The sequence below is a fragment of the Rhinolophus sinicus genome, linkage group LG01, assembly GCF_036562045.2.
Source record: "Rhinolophus sinicus isolate RSC01 linkage group LG01, ASM3656204v1, whole genome shotgun sequence".
Lineage (NCBI taxonomy): Eukaryota > Metazoa > Chordata > Mammalia > Chiroptera > Rhinolophidae > Rhinolophus > Rhinolophus sinicus.
Genome location: NC_133751.1, coordinates 28,441,997 through 28,459,781, shown reverse-complemented (window position 1 = coordinate 28,459,781; position 17,785 = coordinate 28,441,997). Strand labels below are relative to the sequence as shown.

The window sequence follows — 17,785 nt, the reverse complement described above, 5'->3', positions numbered from 1 at the left end:
TGGCCACGTTAGGCTGGTGAAATCTGTAAAATATCCAGGTAGTCCTAAGTGGGCAGTTGGATATACAAGTCTGGAGCTCACGGCATGGAACACAGCTGTGGATATGGATTAGGAAGTTACCAAGACCTGAATGGTATAAAGAAAACAAGCTTCACATACTGTTAGAAATTATTCTTCTAGAATCACAAATTTATTTATTTATTCAAATAAATCAATAACCAGAAAGCCAAGACAAAGGACCTTTTGGTTTCTCACTAGAAATTGGGTTTATGAATTTATGTAGAAATGGAATTATGGAATAAAGTTAGTCAGGTCATTAATAATACTGGTGGGCACATGACAGCTTAGGCATATAAATCCAACCTCCTACCCAGATGGTCTTATATATACAATTTCTTAGACATATAGTAAATGAGCGCAATTCCCCACAACAAACACGGAAAACAAGTTTTGCAGTAACACAGGCTTGCAGCAAAAGATTGTTTTCCATAGATGATGACAACAAACCTCTGTAATAAAGGATGGAAATATCCCAAGAGATGTCTTTGCCTTCCCAGCAAACAAATCCACACATAATTAAACAAAAGAGTAGAATTTATGGCAGCCATTTTGTCACTATGAGGGGAGAGTATGTATGAGAATGAAGCCAATTTACGAAAAGTGGAGCCAAGTAATACGTAGAAAGTGGTCTTAGTATCATTATCTGAGCTCCTGCATCAGACTGTACCTAAAGTGAGCCTCTCCAGGACAGTGATTATATGAGCCAGCTATCATTTGGCTTGGTCACCTTTGGCATGGGTTTCTCTCACCAGCAACAAAGTCCTAACTAATGGAGATAGCAAGAGAACTGTTTCAAGGAGTGCTCCACTGTTGCATATCATGATTAGAAGTCTAAATCGAGTCAGAAAGTTTCCATAGAATTTGGCAGCATTGAAGCCATCGGGAGCCTTGACAAGGTTAGTTTCAGAGCAGTGGCGAGTTGGAAACCAGATTCCAGTGGTCCTGTGGAATATCCTCCAAGCACGCGTATTATCAGTTATGGCTCCTAAATTGATAAAATGGAACAGAAAGAGTCAGAGAACCAGGAGATCTGGACTCCAGATATAGCTCAACCACTAACCAGATGGCTGTGACCTTGGACAGATGGCTCATTTAAGCTCTTGAAGTTTAACAGTTGCCTCATCTATCAAGTGATTACCCCTGCCTTGTACCCAGGGGTCCTTTAGCTCTACAATTCTCAGCAAACTTGTTCTGTTCTGAAACTTGGTGGAAGAAGAAGTCATCCAAATCTACCCAGGTCTCGTTAGCATTCTCTCCTATGCTGCTAAATTAAAGTCTCCTTGTCTTGATTTTCATTTCATAGAATCATTTTACCAAAGGCCATGCTATGGTTGTGGTTGGCTTGAGCAGAGCACTGGGGTGTACCCTGTGCCTCTGGCATTTCAGACTGAGTCTCTTCTCTGTGATCACCCATGATGAGCCCATCCTCACTTCTCCTGTCTGTTTGGGGGTGTCCATTCTGCTTCTACTCTCATTGTTGCTCTCATCGTTTACCGAAAACACACAGGTATGGGCTCCACAGTATCTTTCCAGACTTTCACAGGACATTTTTTTATTTTTTTTTTTAGTTTCAGGTGTACAAAACAATGCAATAGTTAGACATTTCACCCCTCACAAAGTGATAACCCCTCCCCCAATCTATTGCCCCTCTGACATTGTATACATCTATTATGATTCCAGTGATTCCTTTCCCTAAGCTATGCTCCATATCCCATGACTTTATATATATTAAATTATAGCCAACATACAATATTATTCAGCTTCAGCTTCAGATGTACAGTGCAGTGGTCAAGCATCTACACCATCCATGAAGTGTTCTCCCTAACAAGACATGTGCCCATCTGAAACCCTACAACATATTTAAAACATTATTGATTATATTCCTAAAACTGTCTCTCATATCCCCATGGCAATACTTGTAATTACCAATTTATGCTGTCTAATCCCTTCCCCTTCTTCCTCATCCCCACCCCCTCTCTTCTGGCAACCATCAGTTTTTCCTCTATAGCTCTCACAGGACTTTTGATCTTCTAAGGCAAAGATGTTTGCTGATTAGCACTCATTCTTGGCAGCGTCTTTTCTGGAATGTTGACTATGTACTGCTTTTTACTTCACACCACGGGCTAGCGCAATTGCAAACTGAACATTGCCCATGAAGCAAAACACATGCCCAAAAGGTCAGCAGCTGTTAAAATGCATCCCTCTTATTTAGCTCAATCAGGAGCAGGACAGGAGAGGTTAATTTTTCAACAGGATAACATACCGTATATATCAGCACTAACAATGAGGTTTTATTTCCCTGAGTCAGCTTTAAAAATAATGTTGACTTTTATGGTCGATACATTATAGATCACTATATTTATGTCAGAACATATTGGCATGAAAATAAATCAATGAAAATATTAATATATGAGCCTTGTGTTTAAATGAAATCCCTGGCAATTCCACACCTTCCCCTCGTATTTCACTGTAGCGCTTTCTGAGACCTCACTTCTGACATGTTTGACTGAACATGACATCAAGGCCTGTTTTCATTCTCTATAACTACTGTTTTTAATCTGTCTTGCATGTAATAAGGTTCAAAAATATCCACTTGGTTCTTTTGCCATAAACACACATAACTGCATTCCATCATTAATAGGACTGTCAATTCAAATTTATGGTTTATACATGAACAAATATCTAGAGTCAAAGCTCCGACTGGTGTACTATTAATAAATGAAACTCTGTTGGAGACCAGCTTCAAATATTACATTTGCTACCCACAATTATTTTAGAGTCATGATAAGTTTCTATTATAAGTATGTGTTTTAGAAAGCAAGTTCATAACTTAGACATTAAAGAAAAATGAGTTTTGATGAAAAAGAAAATTCATTTTCTTAAGTGTGTCTTGTCTTTCTAATGCTCTTCTGTACTCATAGGATACACCAAGCGCCAGCTGATCACAGCCCGTTCCTGACGGGAACGGTCTTTCTCAAAGCTCCTGCAGAAAGAGCAACTCTAAATGTTCACCCATCGAGTGTGGTCCTGCTCCTAATTCTGTGATAGCATCACAGCAGTCCCAGGCCATAACAAAGGGGCCACCCAGGCAGCCAATATGTGTACACACCAGCAGCATGTGTCATTCCTAACAAAACAGGAATAACGGTGACTACCTGAGTCAATTAGAGTCTCTTGGGAAAATTTCTGTAACTCTGCAGTTAGCCATCTGTAACTGCAGTGGAAGCCAAAGGATGCCCAAAAGGAAAGCTGCATCAGGAGATGCAAGGAAGAAGCAGAAACTTTAACAGAGAAGCAAGGAAAGAGAGAAATAAAAGACAGAGCCTGAAGGCATTGGTTGAAAGCAGCAAAAAAAAGTCACTTGGGTTAGTCCTTAACCCTTCCCCCACCCCCACTCCCATATTTAACTCATTACCAAGTCACATTCATTTACTTCCCACATATCCACTGACTCCACCCATTTCTCTGTTGCCATCCTCAGCACTCAGGTCAAGGCTACCATCGTGTCCCTCCCAGACTACAGTAAATACCTCCTAACTTGTCAGTACTGCCTGCTTGCCACTCGCCAAACAGCATCTAATCCAATCACATTTCTGTTTTTCAGAGAGAGAGACAGAGAGAGAGAGAAACAATTAAACCCTTTAGTAGAACAAAATAAATTAGATTTAAATGGGAAAGGCTTTCATATACTAATATGAAAAAATATCTTTGTGACCTCAAGGTAGAAAAAGATTCTTAAACCAGATACAAAAGCACAAACCATAAAAGGGAAATTGATCATTTTAACTGTGTTAAAATTAAGAACTTCCATTCCTTAAAAATAAATTATATATGTCATTAAGCCAGGGAAAGCCACAGCATAGGAAAAATTATTTATAACATAACTGAAAAGACTTTCATCCAAAATATGTAAAAAAAAAAAAAAAAAAAAAAACCTCCTAAAATTCAATAACAAAAAGACAAATAACTCGATTTAAAAAAAAAAAGAGCAAGAAGAATCACTTCACACAAAAGTATTCGGGTCCAGATGCAGCAGGAGCCCCTCATCTCCCATGTAGAAGCAACACAGAAATTGGGGGGAACACCTCAGAGGGCAAAAGAAAAATGCGGTTCGGTGAGAAAAATTCATTCTTTTCAGTGTGTCTCCTCTTTCTGATGCTCTCCTGTACTAACAGGCTATCCATGCGCCAAGCGGTGTGGCCTGGCCAGGGCCAGACAGGAGCTGGTGGACAAATGCTTCCTTCTTTTTGGCTCTGAAAGGACTTTCCTGAGACATGTTCATTCAGGTTCTCAAGGACAATCCCTTGGGATTGAGCACTCAGTTGCCTTTTGTGGGACAGTTCAGTACCACGCCTCCAAGTCTTAAATCAGTCCCTCTTCATTCACCTCACTGCCCTTGTCTCTCACTCCTGCTCCCTGGGAGTGCACTCCCAAATAAACAGTAACGCAGGGAGCCTCAGCTCTGCTTTCTGGGGGACTGAGGCTAAGGCAACATCATCGTCTCTCCTCTTCACTGTGCTGAGTCCAGACCCATTGTGGATTCTTCCCACCACCACCACCACCACCACTACCCTAGCAACCCTTTAGCAACACCCTAGCAACAGGAAAGGCTGCATGGTGGACAGCACATCCATCAGTAGGTTACTACTACTGTAAACGGCATTTTAGAAGCAGGCTGTGAAGGGAAGTTGCTGCCTGCGGGTAAGAGTGGATCGAAGGAGGGGTCCCGGGATGCAAGCCCTCTACTCTGAAAATGCCTTGGGCAATTTACCACTAGGCCTAGAGCCCCAGGCTCTGCTACCGATCTCCTATCTTGTCCCAAATCAAACCAGCTTTCTATGTTTCTTCACACAGCAGGCAGAGAAAGACTCAGTCAGGATGCATTTAAAGGTCTTTGATGCTAAATGAAAAGAAAAGGAAAAAGTGTAACAAAGGTCTCTTTTCGGGGTTTTGAGCCCAGAGGCAACGATGGACTTCTACAACCACAGGACAATATGTCTGGTTATGTGACTGCGTCATTAATTGATGTTAATAATTCTGATTTCAAAGTCAGTTTGGTGAGCTCACACATTTATACAGATGGAGTAAAGATTATTTTTCAGCAATGATTTTTTCAGACAGAGTAACATCAGTTGCAGAGCAGCCACCTTCTCTGTTGTGACAATATAATGTCAGAGCAATGTTTCCCAATCACGCTCCGTGTTTACACTAATTTGAAGCTGCCAATTATGTCAGATCCTTGTCAATAGAAAACAAAAATGTGCAAGCTGTTATTTAAATTAATTATTGAAATTAAGTACTCACTGTCTCTAGACAGTCTTCTAAATTATTTAAAAGGTCCAATTTGCTTTCCTTGTGGAAAAAATAAAAAATAAAAGCCCTTGGATGCCTATGTTTTGGGACAATTCAAGCATGGAAGAGGGATCCAGGTACACAGCAGGCATAAGCCTGCGCTGTAAAAATAGAACAAATTCATTAAAAAGCTAATGTCAGTGCCTTTTAGCTTAAGACTCAAGGTGTAGAGGGTTGCTATGTAGGTCTCATTCTTCACAGTTTTGTTGTGTTTTTTATTCCATTTATCCTGTTACCTCTCTAGTCACCATTCTCTCCAGATCACACTTTTTGATCTTGGGTTCTGTCATCTATAGCAAAGGCTGCTACTGATTTCAGGGGTCACCTGCTCTTTTATTTCCATGTCTTCTTTCTTTGTTGTATGATTAGGGAGGAGCTGGTAGGTAGGTAAGAAAAAATTCCCTGGAAATCTGGGAATTTGCTGAGTCTCTGCTTTATAAAAGAAGTCCAGGCTTTTTCCCAGATCATCGCAGATAGGACTTCCACAGAACCTCTCTGAACCTTAGTTTGCTCAGCTGTAAAATGGGGGAATGCCTGCCATGCTTATTGCACAAGATCTTTTTTAAAATCAATCACAGTAACAGGCTGTTTTCGGCTCACTGTAATTCCATTTCACTGTATGAACTGAGCTGTAACAGTAGACAAAAGACCAATAGGACGTGGTTTGGTCAGTGGAATTTTCTGTACGTTTTCAATGAATTACATCTCATCCACACCTGCTATTCCCGAACCTGAGCCCAACCCCAATTCCTGCTTCCACTTGTGGGAGAAAATGGCAACCAGTCTGTCGGTCTTCAACGCCACCCAGTGGTCTGTTGATCAAACAACACCAAGGCACCTAGTGGACTTGAAAGATTTAGGAAACGTAATTCAAAGTAAAGCAAAGACTATTTTAATTCACCACCTACTTAAATGTACCTGAGGGTCCCATAAAAAAAAATGTTGAAAAATCAAATAATTAAGTTGTGATATGTATAATAAATCCCTAATTCATCTTTGTAAATTAAATGTACATATTAATCAACAGTTTTTCAGAATAATTTATAAAAACAAATTTTACTGTCTGAAGGCATTTATGAGACTCCATTAAATAGCTTAATTGCTTAAGAAAGGTTTCCAGATACAGGTAAAATATTTAATATTAAAATTAATTTATAGATTTAAACACATTTATAATACAATAGTGGCATTTTAAACTGAAAATTACTGGTGGCTACTCCTCTGGCCCAAAGTTTTTCTTAAAGGGGATCCTATTTTCTCATTCAACAATCAGTCCTCTACAACTGGAAGGCAGTAACATTTTGTTGTTACTCGAGTTAATAACTTTCCCCTTTTCTGAACTCTGAAAACACGTATCATAAATACTTGTTAAAGGCGAGAGAACAGCTCTTTCATCTTAGCTTTCTCTGAGTAGTGAAAACTAGCAGCGGTGCCAAAAACCCTTTGTATTTCAGACCGTTAAGATGACGAAGACCTCCCTGTGCCTTTGGAAGATGTCCGCCTTGGTACTCAGAGATCACTGCTGCTCCCAGAATGACTTGCAGAGGGCCAGAAACAGGCCCAGGCTCTTAGAGACCCACAGCAGGAAGAGCACTGGGATCAAGGTCAGAGGGGCCCATTTAAACCACACATTTGGGATTCTCACTTCATTCATTCTTTTCTGAAGGCCCATCTCCCCCACTGAGCCCATTTAAAGTAAACAGATTCTAAATTATGTCTGCCTTTTTTAAAGCTCTTGAAGAAATGGTGACAGAGGGAAACCTGCATTATGCGATACACACTCACTTTCTAGGAATGTAGACATCTCTTCTCCTTAGAATCCCATTCATCACACCAACTGTCCTCAAATTCTCTTCTCTCTAAACCCCCAGCCACCCTCTCTTCCACTCTAGGTCTTTTCCTTTATTCTATGAATAGCTACATAGCCCTACAATTCTGCATCCCTGTTAATGGAGGGAACTAGGAGTTCTAGGGAGGCAGGAGAAAAGTCAGGGGATGACGGAGGCTACAGAAGAAAGGCTTCAAAGAGGATGAGGTGGTCAGCCTTGTCACAGCTTTGGGCAAGTGAATTAATCCTTTATGGCCTGAGTTTTTCTCCCTCTTCCTTTCTTCATAATAGTAGCCTCAGTGATGCATCAGTCTGAACATTGTGTAGTTTACCCTTATGCCTTGACAAAGGATGGTGACCCTCTCCCCTAAAAAGCTGTCCCTCCAGACTCGCTAAGCCTGGAAGTGTGTGGAAGGTGTCTTAGTCTTCTCGAGCTCTGTCACAAAATATCAGATTGGGTGGCTTCAACAACAGAAATGCACTTCTCACAGTCCTAGAGACTGGAAAGTCCAAGATCAAGAACTGCAGGATTTGAGTTCCTGGTGAGAGCTCTTCCTGGTTTGCAGGCCACCTTCTTGCTGTGCTGTGTCCTCACGAGAGAGAGAGAGAGAAGGGAATTTTAGATATTATAGCAATAATTTTCAGATATCAAGCTCTCTGCTGTCCTTTATTATAAAGATACTGATTCTACTGGATTGGGGTCCCACTCTTATGCCCTCATTTAACCTTAATTACTTCCTTACTCCAAGTGCACTGGAGGCTAGGGGTTCAACACCTGACTTTGTAGGGGATACAATCAGACCACAGCAGAAGGTAACAGCCAGGAAGAAAGTGACCTTGACCAGCTTTCAGGTAGCAAAGGACACTTGCCCTCTCATCTTCCTACACAACCCAAAGACCTCGGGTTTCCAGGGCACCACGGTGTTTAGGAGAAGAGGGAGAAGAAGGAGTAGGAAGAGAAGTGAAATGTGTCAGGCCTGTGCCTCTCTCCTCGCTGATTCTCAAAGCAGCCTCACCGGAGACACCATCGCTTTCTACAGCTGAGGAGACCGTGGATGAGAGACAAGGTGACTTGATTCGGACTGTCCTAATTAGCGGCCGGTCGCTGGCAAAGCCAGCTTGGAGGGCTTCTTACCACACCACAGCACACCATGTGGAGGCAGCCACCCACGAGGCCCCCTAGAGTAGAGGGTGTAGTGAGCCCTACCGGGGTGTCTTCTCTGACCCTCATCAGTGAAACAAGGTAATAATGCCTCATCCGCAAGGTTGTTCTGAGGATTAAATAAGATCGCGGTGTGACCCTCTGGACCCAGCTAACACTGCACGCTGAGCCAGGCTGCTTCCCTCCTTGGCTTCTCTCTGGGAGCCCACACTGAGCTGGGAAGGCAGCTTCACTAGCAACAGCTAAGCATTTGCCAGCCTCCCACATGACACATTACAGGGAACAACATGAATGAAAACTGCACTCCTTTTACTCACCAAGTCAAAAAGCTTTGCTCTCCCAGTTGGGTGGATTTTACAGCCAGTCACCTAAGTGTCAAGCCCCTTGTCAGGATGCAGCACAGAGACCCACGGTCCCCTCAATCTGTGAACAGCAGTCCCAGGCTTCAAGCTTCACGTTTCAGCTTAGACGCTGGCCTTACCACCCACCCAGTCTCAGCGACACCCTCCTGTCACTCGTGTCTCTACAGCGTCTCTGGGGTCAGGTCTCCTCCCTCCCCTTCGACCACCCTGCATGGCCTCATTTGGGGTACTGAGCATCTCTCACCTGCAGGCTCTGCCTCAGCCCCTTTACAGTCTGGCTGCTCCAGGCCCGATTCCTTGCTGCTGCCAGGTATCTTCCTGAAACACAGCCTTAGCCCACGCCCCTTGTGGTGGCATCCTTGATGTTCATCCGCTAGGCTGGTCCTTCTGCCATCCCAGGACACCCTTCACCTCCAGCTCCTTGCATATGCTGTCCTTTCAGGATGCCCCTCACTTCTCTGTCTCGCAAGCTCCGATTTGTTCTTCTCCCACCAAGCAGCTCAAGTGGCGCTACTCTTATTCTCTCAGGGGAGAACCAATGCATCCTGCTGGTTTTCACAGCGTTTGGTTGACCATTTATCAGACTGTATTACAATTAGCTGTATCCTCTTCTTTCTTCCCCACCAGACTGAGATCCTGGAGAGCAAGGGCTGTGTTTCACTCGTCTGTATTGCTAGTCATTGAGCCTGACTTAATAGGTGCTCAGTAAGCGTGGACTGAGTGCACGAGGTGTCTGCTCCTTTTATTGTAAATAAAGCTCTGTATGTGATAGTCTACAGTCAACACTCAATTTATATGAAAATCTCCAATCTAAAATTTTTCTCTTGCTCTGCATTGACTCGTCTTTCTGAACATCAAGCCCTAGAAACAAACTTCTTTCCATCCCTGTAGATTCCATGCTGATTGGCTGACTGACCCACTGACTTCCCAGTGAGAAAAAAAACCCTGCGAGCGCCACACCCCGCTTCTTCAGCTATGGGGGTCTGCTAACTGCATCTGCTTTGTCAGCAGGGACGGGAATAAGGAAGAAGCTGCAGCTGGCTTCGTGGCTCAGGTTTGTTTTCTTGGCTGCTCGGGATGCTGAGATTGTTAACACGCAAATCAGCCTCAGCATTCAAATACGCAGTTAATAAATCCTGAAAGAGACACAAATCAAAACCCTCCAGCAGAGCCTGTAGGCAAAACCTGTGCTTTGCCTAATCCTCCCTAAGCCCAAGGATCACTTTCTTTTCCACCACGGGGTTTGGAGTGAGGACAAGATTGGGAGCAGTATCACCCCCTGGGAATGCAACTCCAGCTTCTCAGGCTGGAGATTTCCTGGCTCTATGCAAAGGACGCTAGCCAGAGGAGGAGTCATAGCACTGGAGGCCGTGTGCGCCCTGTTTAAATGGCAGCAGCACCTACCTGCCACCATGTGTACTTGAGTTTCCTATCACAACCCAGTCTGGAGCAGAGAGCATACAAGTCAGCATAGGGCCAGCCCTTTGGACCTGGTAAGTCTAGAAGCCCTCGTGTTGAAGACTGCTTTGCCCTCGGGTTTAATTCTTTCTGTCCTGGAGCTGGTCTCCCTCCAACATGGACACTGACCAGCCTTGGGGAGAGAGTCGCACCATACATACCACACAGAGTTGAGTGCCAGAGCAAGGCAGGGGCTAACACCCAGCTGAGGGCATCATGCTCTGCTGTCCATTTTGTTTCTTCCCAGGGGAAGCAGAAGCAGGAGCAGCTGGGCTCCCAGAGGGAGCACCCCAAGAGATGGACACGCTGGACACTAATGCCTCCGAGGAACAAGGCCTCTGCCACTTGTCAGAGGACTACAAGCAAATCTACCTCTCTCTGACCTACAGTATCATCTTCGTGCTAGGACTGCCCCTGAATGCCACTGTCTTGTGGCTCTCCTGGCACCAAACCAAGCGCTGGAGCTGTGCCACCATCTATCTGGTGAACCTGATGGTGGCCGACCTGCTTTATGTGCTGACGCTGCCCTTCCTCATCGTCACCTACTCCATGGGGGACTGGTGGCCCTTCGGGGAGCTACTGTGCAAGCTGGTGCGCTTCCTGTTCTACACTAACCTCTACGGCAGCGTCCTGCTGCTGACCTGCATCTCGGTGCATCGCTTCCTGAGCGTGTGCCACCCTCTGCGTTCCCTGCCCTACCGGACCCGCCGGCACGCCCTGCTGGCTGCGGCCACCACCTGGGCCCTGGTGGTCCTGCAGCTGCTGCCCACCCTGGGCTTCTCCCACACGGACTACATCAACGGCCACATGGTCTGCTACGACACAACTGGCCCAAAGAATTTTGATCGGTATTTTGCCTACGGTATGGTTCTGACGTTGTCCGGCTTTGCCTTTCCCTTTGCGGTCGTCTTGGTGTGCTACACGCTGATGGTCAGGAGCCTGACCAAGCCAGAGGAGACCCTCATGAAGACGGGCAACGCAGTCCGGGCCAAGTCCATCCGGACCATCCTGCTGGTGTGCAGCCTCTTCGTCCTCTGCTTCGTGCCCTTCCATGTCGCACGCTCCTTCTACCTCACTCTCCGCTTCCTGACTTCCCAGGACTGCCAGCTTTTGAGGGTGGCCAGCTTGGCCTACAAGATATGGAGGCCGCTGGTGAGCATGAACAGCTGCTTCAACCCAGTCCTGTACTTCCTGTCAGTCGGGAACAACAGAGTCAGGCTCCTCCAAAAACTGAGGCATAACAAGGTGGGTGAGCACCCAGCCGGAGCCGAGGGCGAGAGGCCCAGGGGTGGGCAGGTCTGGGTACTGCCAAGATGCAGTGTGGGCAAAACGAGCCCCAAGACGTTGACAATGACTTGTTTGAATACAGTCGTGCGCTAGTGGTAGACGGACTCAAGATCTCCTAGGGGTGTCCTACGGGGAAGGAGTTTGTACTGATGTTAAGAGACTTTAAAATAAGAATATGGAGAATGTCACCAACACAAAGGAAAACTTTATTTTAATGAGAGATGACATGTAGCTCTTGTCGTTCAGGTCTCAGCTCAAACATCACCTCCGCAGAAGCCACTCCAGCCCATCATAGCTAATGCTGCTCTCTCCCCACAACCCAGTCACTCACTGTTATATTTCCCTAGTGTCCTTCTGTCACTGATTAGTACCCGGACTCATTAGTTTACTTATGATCTGTCTCTGCCCCTAGAATATAGGCCAGGGACCTATAGGACAGAGACCTCGTCTGTCTGACTGCTGTACCCCTAATTCCGGCTTCTAATGCAGGGCCAAGCACATAGTGAGTGCACAACACATAGGGGTTGAATAAATAAGTGAATGAATACATGGATGGATGAGTGAATGAAGCCCTTACTATGTAAGAGCACTTTACATGGAGTAACTCATTTAATCTTCACAACAGCCCTTAGAGGTAGGAGCTATCGTCAGCCCCATTTACAAATAAATGAGGGATCTGAAGCCTGGAGCTTTAAGTAACTTGTCCAAGGTCACCCAGCTGGAGAATGCCCAGGTCATAGTGTTGGATGGAAGCTTTGAGCCCAGGAAATGGCCTTAGAAGCTGAAATACACGCTCCTAAGACTGAAGCACCCGGCCCCATCCAAAGCCAGCCAAGTTCTCGCAGACAGCACCAGCTCTCTGTTTTAGGTCAGCTCACTTGTTTACATCATTGTTATCTGCAGACCAGTGGGTATATACAGTATAAGGTTTTTCACTACCCTTCTTAACCAGTGTACTGGTTAATGTTAGAAAAAGTTCTGCATGATAAAGTGGGAGATACAGGGTAAAGTGACTGCATGAACCATGGTTTTTATTTGAACATGTCTCAGTTTATGACAGAAAAGTTTTACCAGTCTTAAATTGTATGATGTTCATTCTCTACCAAAGGGCGGGGGGGGGGGGGGGGGAGCTACGTTTAAGATTCAAGGTAATCCAAAACGACAACCTTAAAAAAACCTCTCACATTTAAACAATAATGATCTCCAAGGAGTTCGCAGATCTAAGCATACATTATTTAATAATTCATTATAATCTCTCTATGAAAAGGTGGATAAGCCTTTTTCATAAAAACGGAAGTATAACCCCTCATTATTACCCTACTCTAATCTCAGGAAGTGTCTGAGTAAACCATGTATATGTCTAAATTATAAAACTTTATTCTAAAAGTGCAGTTTATTGCTTTCAAGGGCACGCAATAATTAGCGCTAGACTAAGTGTTGCCTAGCAGAATTCCTTAGGATAATCAGTTTAATGAACAGGCAAGGGTGTTTTCTAATTAGCAGGTCAGCTCTTTCCATATAAGTAAATGCTCCTACACTGGCTGGGAGAGCTTAAAACTGATTGCTCTGTTGAACGTTCTATCAGCTCTCTTGCTTCTTATTAATTCTTGTCCCTGTCTTTGCAAACACAACACACTGGGAAGATTCAGCCAAACTACAGTCCATTATCTATCATCACACCTTAGAAATTAATCAAGTTTAACATTACCAGCGAACTGGTGCACTAGGCTCCCCCCCAAAAGCTTCAAGCCATTCCACATCCCAAACCCACCAGCCTGCCAACGCTGCAGGTGGGAAGAAAACCTGGAATCCTCAGGATGCATTACCTTTATTGAAAAAGCAAGTGCTTTATACACCTGCCAAAGTTTTCCAGCCTTCAGTCTCTGTGAACCTATGCTTGCCGTTACTTCTCTGGTCCACATAATGTTAATTCAGCTTCAGCAGTGTTTTCTGACCTTCTTAGCAGCAAAGAACCCATTTTTAACTTATTTCTGGATAATTGGGATCAAAAAGTTTAACTTAGTTGACATTGTATCCTGGTTTTCAGGGACAGTTATTCAAGATACAAAAATCAAATCTGACTATCCCCTTGGAAAAAGGGACCCTTTGTTAAGGGGAGCTGGAAACTCACTGCCCAATGTAAGTCAAGGAAATATATTTGCCTCCCCTGTGGTTATCGAAAACCCACCCATAGAAGGGGACAAAGAGACCAGAAGAAACAAAAGTTCTTCCTGAATCTACCTGGGCAATGTCCACCACCCTGGTGAAAGCTGGGATCCCCAAATGTGTTATCCCTCCGGGCCCCAAGCGTCACATTATCTGCCTGGTTGTTTGGGCAGGTTAAAACAAAATTGAAGGTGGGTGAATATTATCATGTTCAAAATCCATGGATGCAAATGTAAGGGCGGTAGCCACTTACAAAAGCACAAGCAAAGTGTCAGCCCTTAAGGAGGTTAGAGACTGTTGGAGAAACAAAAACATATACACAAACAATGTGCACTAATTAATAATTTCAGCAGCTGCAGAAGAAATCATGTCAGCTATTGATTAATCCAAATGAACACCACAGGCAGTAGGTATTAGGGAAGTTCTTTTTTTGGGGGGAGGGGAGAAGGAGTGAGAGCACTTTCTGCTGAGAGATCCATGAATTATGAGTCTGCTAAAGGCTGGGTGAAATTTCAATTACTAGAATTCCCCCAAGCAGTGGAGAAAACGGAAAATGTGTGTGAGAGCCAACGGTTGGTTCCTGAAGGGGAGGAGGTGGAGACCATGCTGGAAGGTTGGGTGCCCCAAAGCCAGGGAAAGAACAACTCAAGGCACAGGGAACCACCACAGGTATTTGAGTGGGACAGTGACATGATTAAAGCTGTGACTTAGAAACTTAATCTGTAGGCCCTCACGTTTGAACGAATTAGAAAAAAGAAACAAAACGGCACAGCAAACTTCTCAAGGTCTCCTCATTGGTTTCTCTTCCCTTCAAACACATGCTGCACTATACCTTCAGATTTTCTTTCAAACCGCATTTTTCATACATCATACCCTCCCTGATTTTGTTAGTTTCCTCCCTGTATCATCATTTCTATACAATAAAGCTCAGATTTCTCACCCATCAGTCTAGTCCCAACTGAACTTTTCAACTCACAGGTCTCCTACCCCACTACGTGGACTTCCACCCCTCACGTTTACCATGGGGCCACCATGGTAACAACCCTCACCTCCCCCAAACACCTACTCCTCACCCCCCAAAAAAAACCTTCTCCAAATGCCTAAGTAGCCATCTTCCTAGACCATGAGTTCTACTTCCTGCAGCTACCTCCGATCTCACTCTGCACTACTGACTCACCCACTGGGCTTATGACCTTGGAGTTGATGATGCGATGATTATCGTTTCAGTCTGTTTTATCTCCCCCACTATTTGATTTTTCAATCTATAGAACATGGCATCCTAACAACATTCTGAATATGACACTCAGTAAGCAATGGTGATGCTGATAATGGAGGAAGAAGGTGGTGATCAACATTTAGAAGGCCACTGCAGTGCTCCAAGTGTACAGATAATGGGCATGAGAAAACGTTTTAAAACATATTGGAAAGAATGAAGAGAAATAAAATGATTAGACGTGAGTGGTAAAGGAAACAACGAAAATGACTCTGAGACTCCAAGCACGAGGAACCAAAAGAAAATTAGCACTTAGCACATAGTAGGTGTTCAACAGTATTGGTGAAAAGGGAGGGGAAGGGAAGGGAGGGAAGGGGCTGTGTACTGTGGGGGAGATTTCAGATTCAGACAAGTCCAATGTGAGCTGCTACTGAGAGAAGTTGGAAATAGAGAATCAGAGACAGCTTTGGCACAAGCTCTGGGTTTAGTTATCTGTCCAAGCAAATATTCAAAGCTACAGACCTAAATAACATCTCTGAGGGAGAAGAGAAAAAGCAGAGGAGATACAGGAATCATAAAAAATTCTGACAGGGAACATAGGGATAGAAGCTAGTGCTGGATCATACAGCACTGGGAACGCAGAAGGAACAGTGTCAAGGGAGGAATCAAGGTGTCACATGAAACAGAACAGTCAAAGAGAATGAACAGTTGTCTCTCAGCCAACAACTCAAAGGCCACCTCTTCTGAGAAGCCTCCCCTGATGACTCATCAAAAGGCCCTCCCCCTTCTCTGACCCATCACCCACACCTCTTAAGGGACCTCTCCCCTTGTACTCCCCAAGTATGAGCAGCAGTGTTTCAGTCCTCTTAGCCCTCCTCCTCCAGCATCTAGCAGAGGCTGGAACATCTGGGTACTTACTAAATCTTTGTGGAATAAATGAATATACAGCAAATGATTCTCCTGTGTATGCTTTTCTGGAATTACTGCCTAAATCCAATTTATGAATGTGTGCCTATAAAACTAAATCACAAGTTGTCTGGGATTTATTTGTTCTAACACTCACCAAGTCCAATTCAATGCAATTCCAGGACACAACATACCTGCAAGCATTCTCATTTTTTAGCCCACATTTCAAAGACAACAGGAAGGGAAATTTTTCACAAAGTCATGTGCAATTAAGCATAACCTCAGCTTATCAAGTTATGTATTCTCATTATCTTTTACTTTCTTGTAAGCAGGCCAAATGTCTTCAGTATTTCAATTTCTCAACTTTTTGTTGAGGTTTTTTTTCTTCAATGTATCAAACAACTTCGAAGGTAATGGTCTGAAGAAGAATTCCGTGGTTAAGAGCAGAACGTATGTTCCTGCAGCAGGCCATAACTGGACATTTTTATAGTGGTTAAATCATGAACAAAAAGCAAAAAGTGCCATTCCAAGAAAATTAAAGAATCGCAGAGTCTGAGAATGCGCCATCCCGCAAGTAGAAAAACACATGAACAACGAGACCTTTATAAAGCATTAACCCAACAATCCAAGAAAGAGCCACCGAAGACTCTTTCTGTTCTTTTATAGCCTAGTTTCTTGCAAGGATAGGCTACACTTTTTATTGCATTTCTACCTTGAATTTATACTCCAAATCATTACCAGCAGCTGCTGCCCATCCCACTGAAATTGCTCTCAACAAGGTACCAATGACTTGCCAGTTACAAACTGAATGGACACGGGCAGAGCCTATCCCGCTTGAGCTTTCAGGGCACTTCCCACTGCCGCCCACTCCCTTCCTACACCTCCCCTGGCTTCCACAGAAGGCACCCTCTCTTGCTTCTCTTCACTCCTTGTCCTGCTCCCTCCCTGTAAGTGAGGGTGGGTGTGCCTAGGACTCTGTCCTTGGCACTCTTCCTAGGCAATCTCACTGATTCCTGATGGCCCCACCTATGGCCCGGAATTCCTTTCACATTTCAAACCTATGCTTCTGTCCATACAACAATCTCTCAGGCACTGCAAGCTCCATCCACAAAGGGAAAACTGAAATCATTTTCCTCCCAAACCTGCTCTTTCCAGTTAAATGGCACCACCATCCAACCAAGCCAGGAGTCATCCTTAATTCAAGCTTCTCCCAACGCCTCACGTTGTCAGATCATATTGTCAGTTCACCCTCCCTAGTATTACTAGAATTTGTCCACTCATTTCCATCTTCACTGCCACTGCCTTAGTTCAAACTTCCATCATGTCTCTTGGGCTTCACTGCTCCAACCTATTAACCATTCTCCTGACTCCAGATTTGTCCCCCTCAACTTCCGATTCATTCCCTTCCTTCTGCTTCTAGGGTCCTCTTCGTAAATGTAAATCCTACCTTAATCCTCAACATAAAAATCGTCCAAATGCTCCCATTTGCCTTCAGTATTAAGATCAAAATGTTGAACATGGAATGAAAGGCCCTCAGCAATCTGCCTTGTATCAAAAGCTTAAAACCTCAACTCTCCAGGTGACCCCTTCACTCCACTGTAATTAACAGCAGGCTCTCTCAGGATGAGCTCTGGGGCCTCTCGTCCACCCCACTCCCACCCCACTCCTTCTGTTAGGTGAATCACCCTATTCATCCTTTACAATGCAGCTCAAAGACGATCTCCTCTGGGAATCTCAGGATGGCAGGTGTTCTGAACCCAATTAGCCATTGATCTATGATAACGCTCATCATACTGCATCGCAATCCCAGAGTCACTGGCTCTTTATGTGCTTCCCCCACTTGAGGAAGGAGGTCCACATTTTCCACATCTCCAAATCACCTCCTCTACTGAAGAGCCTTAGGTCAATGATGCCAGAAACAAATGATGACACAGAAATGTGTGTATATCTCACATCATCAAGCATAATTACAGCACTATGTTTGGTTTTCC

The 17,785-nt window shown here is 44.3% G+C and overlaps 1 protein-coding gene across 3 annotated transcripts in view; it reads right to left on the bottom strand.

Annotated features, from left to right (window-relative positions):
* Positions 1–306: 306 nt before the first annotated feature.
* Positions 307–17,785, bottom strand: part of MFSD1 (major facilitator superfamily domain containing 1) — a 42,862-nt gene continuing 25,383 nt past the window's right edge. Inside the window, exon 16 of one of the 3 annotated variants that reach the window (XM_074327000.1) lies at positions 307–1,045. In XM_074327000.1, the coding sequence (XP_074183101.1) occupies positions 1,033–1,045 (13 nt within the window). In that variant the 3' untranslated portion in view covers positions 307–1,032. Of the gene's footprint in view, positions 1,046–6,586; positions 7,824–17,785 lie in introns of those variants that run through there. The other 2 variants (XM_074327012.1, XM_074326998.1) reach the window with 2 other exon arrangements.